Here is a 7,459-nt window from a genome sequence, read left to right on the forward strand (position 1 = left end):
ATATATTATATATAGTATATAAATATGGAGAATACTCTAAACTGGTAGAATTACTGCTTCACACATAAAGCACCCCCTGGTTTGGATACCTAATTATGCCTAGTCTCTCTGTCTCAGCTCATGAAAATACCACTGGAGGCAAGTGAGGGGCATCAAAGTGAGGGAGGTTTTAGGCAGGCAGAACTATAGGTCTAGGCAGATGGTGCCCAAAAGTGAGAGATGCCTCTATCAGCTCAAGTAGCAGAATTGATCTTGACTCTGAGAGAGTCTTTTGCTCTGTGCTCAGTTTATATTTTATGCTGGCTGCTGATAGCCCTGAGCCCACAGGAACAGAGGAAGAAGAGAAAGGAGGAAAAGAGGCCAACAATGAATCTTATCTTGGCGTGCCTGTGGGCAAGCTTGCTTACTCAGTGTTGTCAAATGTTTTAGACGTGGTGGCATTGCTTTAAGCTATGAATGGAAAAGGTGGCAGAGCCTGAGAATTATTTCTCCTAAATGTACTTTTTAAATATATATATTTTTTCTTTCTCTTTGGTTTGTTCATACTAGGAATTGAACTGGATGAAGATGGTTCTCTGGATGGAAACAGTGACTTAACAATTAGAGGACGTCTGCTGTCCCTGGTAGAAAAGGTGACATACCTGAAGAAGAAACAAACTGAAAAGCCAGTTGAGAGTGACGCCAAGAAGTCCTGTAAGCAGTATGAAGGGGCACTGCAGAGTGACTCAGCTGCTGACACTTATTCACCCACTACTATCTTACTAGAGATGAACCAGTGAGAAAATGGAGTTTGCAACTCCTAAGAATCAGCTTCTCAGTAGATGCCTGGAGCTGCCAGAAGTAGAGAGCATCAAACTATATGTGTAGGAACAGATGGAGAGAGAGAGCAGCATTATAAGGGTGGATGGGCTCCCTAGGGCGCTAAAAGTTTAGGCATTAGATCAGAGAAAATAAAAGGGAGTCATTTAGCCTTCCTATCTAAATATCATGCAATTATTTTCAAATATTCTTGCATTTAGTTAAACCTTTTCTTAAGTTTAAATAGATATTGTCTGTAACTATATTTTGGTTCTGAAATATTTTCTGAAGGGTTATGCATTTCTGGTTCATCCATATCCTATTTAACTGAAGAGGGACAGCTGATACTCTGTGAAAACAAGTGAGCACATGGGCAGTGAGTCTCTCAGACCAACACCCTCATCCAGGAGAGTCACAAGGAGGTCTATGAGATCTACTTACACGTCACCTCAGGCCCAAGATGGCATTCATTTTCAGATTAAACAGCTTTTATTGAAAGATAAAATAAATAAATAAATAAATAAACTCAAGAAAAAAAATTCTTTTCCACTAACTTACAATGGAAACCCTTTATTTATACAATTACTTCTAAATTTATTTTTTAGCATCAAATGAGTCAGGCTCTCTTCAAAATCAGAGTTCAGTGTTTTTTATCATCATTTTTTGTTATTATGAAGTTTATGAATTTGACCTATTTAAATTGACAGCATGGTTTTGAGGTATGTGGAAATATATTGGCATTTTTTCTGCATTTTGTAGTTGGTTAAAATTGGTAGTTTTTCTTTTTCCTTAAATGTATAGATTAAAAGAGATTAAATAGCTTCTTTTCAGAATCAGCCAGAGTACTGATGATAGGAGTTAAGTACTTCATTATGTATGAGTTGATCACATCAACCCTACTTAGCTTTGATAATTGCAGGATTTGTTTTAAGAGGCTTGGAATTTCTATTGTTTTTAAGTGTATTACATTGTACATCACATAGCAAATAATCTATATACCGAAAGATTTTTCACTTTAATACAGCTTTATAATCAAATCATTTTGAAGATGTTTTAAGTGGCAATTGGGGACCCAGATTAAAGTAGAAATATAATTATATGAGGTTACTATAACTCAGATGAAGAGTCAATTGGGTAAATAGATAGCTCCTTGGATGATTGTGACTGACCTTTACAAGGATACCATATTCCCCCTTATATAAGACGCACCCTTTTTCGAAAAATTTGGGGTTTGAATACTGGGTGCGTCTTATACAGTGGTTGTAGGTTTTTTTTACTTGCATTTCCCGCTTTTTTCGCTTTTGTTTTTGTGCTCATACAACCACTGTATAAGACGCACCCATTTTTTAGACCCCAAATTTTTTGAAAAAGGGTGCATCTTATACACGGGGAAATACGGTATATGATAGGAGCTCTGGGAGGAAAGTAATGGAAGGAAGAAAATAAAGTAATAGTGCCACTCATAATGATTGCCGCATGCATTGTCTGTAGTAGTTTTGAAAAAAATGGCTGCAATTTTGAAACAACTAAAATCGTTTAATTATAAGAATGGTTCTTAAAGAGAAGTTTGTGGATTTTCATTCTTGCATGTCCATAACCCATCTTTATTGATATACATACATATGTTTAAATGAAGTTTATTTCCTTCAAAGACTATTCCTAAAAATTCTGGGACGAATGTAGATATGAGTGTGGCGTTATGAAATAAGCAGTTGAAATGCCCAACTAATTTGTCTTCTCTTAATATTTTTCCTTTTCAAAAAAAATGCCAATAATGACCTGCAGCCACTCTTCAGCAGCTGATTTCTGACACGATGGTTCGATGGGCTCAAGAGTCTGTCATCGAAGACCCTGAGTTGGTGAGGGCCATGTTTGTGTTGCTCCATCGACAGTATGATGGCATTGGGGGTCTGGTTCGGGCTCTGCCGAAGACCTACACTATAAACAGCGTTTCTGTGGAGGACACCATCAATCTGCTGGCATCTCTGGGTCAGATTCGTTCTCTGCTGAGTGTGAGGATGGGCAAAGAGGAAGAGAAGCTTATGATTCGTGGATTAGGGTAAATTATGTAATTATGACCACCTTCTGTCATATGTATTTGTTTTCTAACTGTTTATCTCAATACTAGCACAGGAAGCACATTAATGCAAATCTATCATCTAGTTCACGGGCCGGCAAACTGCGGCTCGCGAGCCACATGCGGCCCTTTGGGTACGTTCCGTCTCAAAAGTTTGCCGACCCCTGGGAGAGCCAATCCTATCTTGTCCCTCACAACAATTTAAAAATTACTCAAGAGCCATAAATATATTTTTACATAATCACCATTATGTGAATAGTATCCCTTAAAATTTTTATAAATGAAACTACGATAGTTTTACTTTTATCTTCAGTTTTACTTCAGAGCCTGTGGCTTGTGAGCCACAGTTTGCTGACCCCTGGACTAGATTATATGATTCTTAAATTAGGTTGTTGTTTTTCTAGAGATTAAGTTTAAAGCTAAATAAGAAAGTTGTTCAATAAACATATTAACTAATTTTACACCTAGATGCTAAGATGGTTGTGATACACAACAAATATCTTGAGGTTTTTTTTTATTAATTTCTCAGATATGTGTAATCATATGTAAACATATAGATTAATAAAAATTCACTAAAATTCATGGGGGATGAACATTCACCAGCAGGAGATAATAAGGAAGTTTGTATCTACCTGCCCTTGAAAACACAATGGGGAAAAAACTCTTCTAAGAATTTAGCATTGTAAGTTGTTCTTCACGTGGATTTGAAGGTTAACATTTAGCTCATGCATAGGCTAAGGATCCCCAAGCTGAGAAAATAACATAAAAAATGGCCTGGAGGTATGCTTTCTCAGCTCAAATTACTGTGAAATTTTGCTAGAAACATATAAATATTACCAAAGATTAGCCCACAATAAAAAAATGACAAAGCAGGAAACAATTCACTATAAATAAGAATCTGCAGATACAATAAATAGTGGAGTTAAGAACACCTCCCCCAAGAACTTTAGATAATAGATGCCAGAAAGAGAACATAAAGTTACTGTACACAAAGGGATAAATCAAATCCCCAAATATAAGATATGCAAAGAGTCCGAAAGATTTGAAAAAGATCCAAATAGAACTTCTAGAAATGAAAAATATAATTGACATTAAAACAATGATTTAAATTACAGATAAGATCCAGCTGAAGAGAAAATTAACAAATGCTATCATAGATCTGAGGAAATTAGTAATGCAGCACTGAGTGATAAGGAAAGACAAAAGAGAAGTTAAGAGACCTAGGGGATAGTACAAGAAGGTCCAGTATATGCTGAATAGGATTTCTAGAAAAAACAGACTAGATGAACTAGAGAATGGGAATATTTGAAGAGCTCTTGGCTTGAGTTTTTCAGAATTGATGAAAAGCATGAATTCACAGATTAATGAGGCACCAATAGTTCCACACCCACAGATGGATAAATGTAGTGAATTTATCACTGCATAAAACCAGTGATGAATAGGCTGTTTTAGAAGAATATACAGAGAAAAGCCAGAGTACTGGCTAAGAAACTATACTTAGAATTCTCAATAGCAGAACTAGAGAGCATAATTCAATGGAATACTCCATTTAAAGTTGTGACAGAAAATAACCATTAATTTAGAATATGTAACCCAACTGAGAATTTAGTGCAATGAGCTTTTGCTTTGTGTGGATTTGGAGTTTAGAATTTGTAACCTATATTGAGGGCAAAACAAAGACATATGTGAATATTTACCTATAGCCCCTCATTGAAAGACCTAAAGGCTGTATATTCAAGAAAAAAAAAAGGAATTCAGAGAGAAGGAATGGGAGGCAATAGTTTTAGTGAGTATATTACTGGTGTGTATATGCACAACTCTAAGCAATCATTAACAAGCTTGCATAACTTGGTGATATGAAAACAAGAGGGAATTCATATACCAGAGAAAAATAAAAGCTTAAATTAAGCTCTATGATGTCCACAAGAAAAAATACCTAAACATAAGGATGTAGAAATCTGGAAAGTAGGATATTGAAAAGTGATGTAGAAGACAGATAGTCAACCAAAATAAAATAAAATAAAATAAAGAAGCTAATCTAGTTATATAAATATCAGATAAAAGAAGAGATGATGATGACTACTGATATGGATAAAATAGCAAAGAAACAGTAAAAAGGATTAAAGAAACTCAAAGTTGGTTCTTTGGAAAAAAACCCAGAACTAATGAAATACAGAATAAAGAGTTTTTTCTTTGGCAAACTAAAAAAATTAAGTGTGAGGGGAAAAATGTATGGAAATATTCAGATTGCATGGTATCATTTATGTACATTTTAAATTCATAAAGCAATGCTATATATTATTCATGAGCCTATTAAGTATTTGAAATCACAAAAGTAAACTAGAACGTTAATTTCCAAAATTGTTATAATGGATGTACACAAAAAATAAATACACTAACTGGACAGAGAGGAAGTACAGAAAAGCCGGAATGACAAAAGGCAATTTTATGGCCTTTATTTATAATTATATGAGCATGAGTCTTTTTTGAATGCTAATACTGAAATTGAACCCTAGGAAGCCTCTCATAGTAAGTGATCTTAATTGACCAATGAAAAAGGACGGATTCAAGGAAATGGAAAGCACCTTCTTTCTCAAATGAACATAGAACTGTAAAATGTGTTGTTAACATATAAATCACTCAGTAGTGATAAAACTCAAAATGATTATGAAACAAGTAAAATGTATTTTTGTGAAATTAGAAATATTCCTAAAAAAGACACATTTAGTAAGTGACAACCTGCCTACTGAGTGGTAGAATTATAAATCCATTTAATTTACTTAGAACAAAGTCAAATGAGATTTTTCAAGTACTTTTCAAAGTTAGGTCATACAAAGGATTTGAATTGACAAGAGAACAAGTCCTGTGATTGTATCTGATTTGAAAGCCGAGGCTCTCTTGCTGAATGGGCTGCTCTCAACGTGAAGGAAATGGATGGCTTTTTACCTTATTTCTTCTTCAATGCAACAGATCAGACCTGTATTAGGGCCCCAGTCAGTGTTCTGAGTTGTGCTATCTAAGAGCTCTCTTTATTTAAAAAATAAACCAAAAAACACAACTAAAAGTGGAAAAAAAAGAGAAGAATCATAGAAGAATACTACTATTCCACTTTTTTGATATATCCACAGTAACTGAAAGTTAGCATGTGACTAAATGAATGGATGAGAGACTCAATTATGGAAATCAGATTCGAAGGCAAAGTTTCTGATTTCTTACCATCTGTACATTATTTTTTTGCTGTAACTCTGACAGGAAAGTGTTCTATAGAAAAAACAAAACAAAACAAAAACCAAAACAAAAAACTCTTGCATCAATTTGATTTATGTTAAAAGAAAAATTAACAGAACTCTTCATTTATTAATAGAATGACTACGAAACATTAACATCTTTAGGAATACCTTTCTACACATCTTGTAATATTATATAATGCAATACTAATGAGAAGAAACATTTTAGGTACCCTCCGCTGTGGTTTCTTTCAATTGAAATGCTCATTTTGATGAGTTAGATTGCTTGTACCTGGACTTCATGTGTCTTCAGTTTCTCTGAGAGAATATGTAGCCTTTAAAAGCATTTCAGGATAACAGGATGTAACAAGAAATAATGTTACTGTTATTAAACAAATATTGAACTCAGTACTAAAATAGCATATATGAAATGCAGATATACTTACCTATCAGTAATTTATACAGAAATTTTCCTATAAACATGGTGTAACACTGATTCATATTTCTATACAAGAGAAGGTTGAACACGTTTGGATATACATTAAATTAGGAATGATAGATGTCCAAAACTCTATTTCACATTCATGAATGTTTGCATTTTTAGTGCATTTCTTATAATTGAAAAGAATAAACTCGTATACTATTTTGGGAGGTTATCAGAATTTTTGAAGAAAACTCAATTAATTGTAGTTATTAATTTTTGTGGTTTAACCATGATTGCCAGGCATTATTTCCAAAAGATTGATCAGGATCTCAGATAAATTTTTATTTACATTTTGCTTTGACGCCTGTACTTCCCTCCACCCCTGTGCTGTTCTTTCTAGGGATATCATGAATAACAAAGTGTTTTACCAGCATCCAAATCTCATGAGGGCCCTGGGGATGCACGAGACAGTGATGGAGGTCATGGTGAATGTCCTCGGAGGCGGGGAGTCCAAGGTAAAGGACAACCTTTGACTCTTGGGATGCTGTTTATTCCAACCTTCTGGAGTACATGCATTGCATATTCTTAATAAGGATTTCTTAAACCCTCTTAGGAGAACTGTTTTAAAGACACCTATTGAAAAAAAACAAAACCTTACAGATTGAGAGTTGGATAGGCTAGTATTGTTTTCATTTTTAATATTAATAATTTTTATCTTATGTTAGTGTAGCTTGCTATATCCTAAATTATCATTTAGGGAATACTTAGAAACTTTAAAAGTGAATGCTATCCTAATTTTTAAAAATTTTGAATTACAAATCAGTTTCCATCACGTTAGAGGTCAATAACACAAACACGTCCTTCAGACCCAGTCATTCCCCTTGATTCAGATGACAGTTGGTTCCACTAAATTCCGGATCCAGACCAAGATTT

The 7,459-nt window shown here is 34.4% G+C and overlaps 1 protein-coding gene across 1 annotated transcript in view; it reads left to right on the forward strand.

The window, feature by feature from the left end:
- Positions 1–7,459, forward strand: part of LOC109377479 (ryanodine receptor 2) — a 193,940-nt gene that overhangs the window by 164,860 nt on the left and 21,621 nt on the right. The window contains exons 36-38 of the mRNA XM_019633841.1: positions 550–693; positions 2,584–2,857; positions 6,927–7,041. Coding sequence (XP_019489386.1) covers positions 550–693; positions 2,584–2,857; positions 6,927–7,041 — 533 coding nt within the window. The remainder of the gene's footprint in view (positions 1–549; positions 694–2,583; positions 2,858–6,926; positions 7,042–7,459) is intronic.

The sequence above is a fragment of the Hipposideros armiger genome, unplaced genomic scaffold (genome assembly GCF_001890085.2).
Source record: "Hipposideros armiger isolate ML-2016 unplaced genomic scaffold, ASM189008v1 scaffold_1415, whole genome shotgun sequence".
Taxonomy (NCBI): Eukaryota; Metazoa; Chordata; class Mammalia; order Chiroptera; family Hipposideridae; genus Hipposideros; species Hipposideros armiger.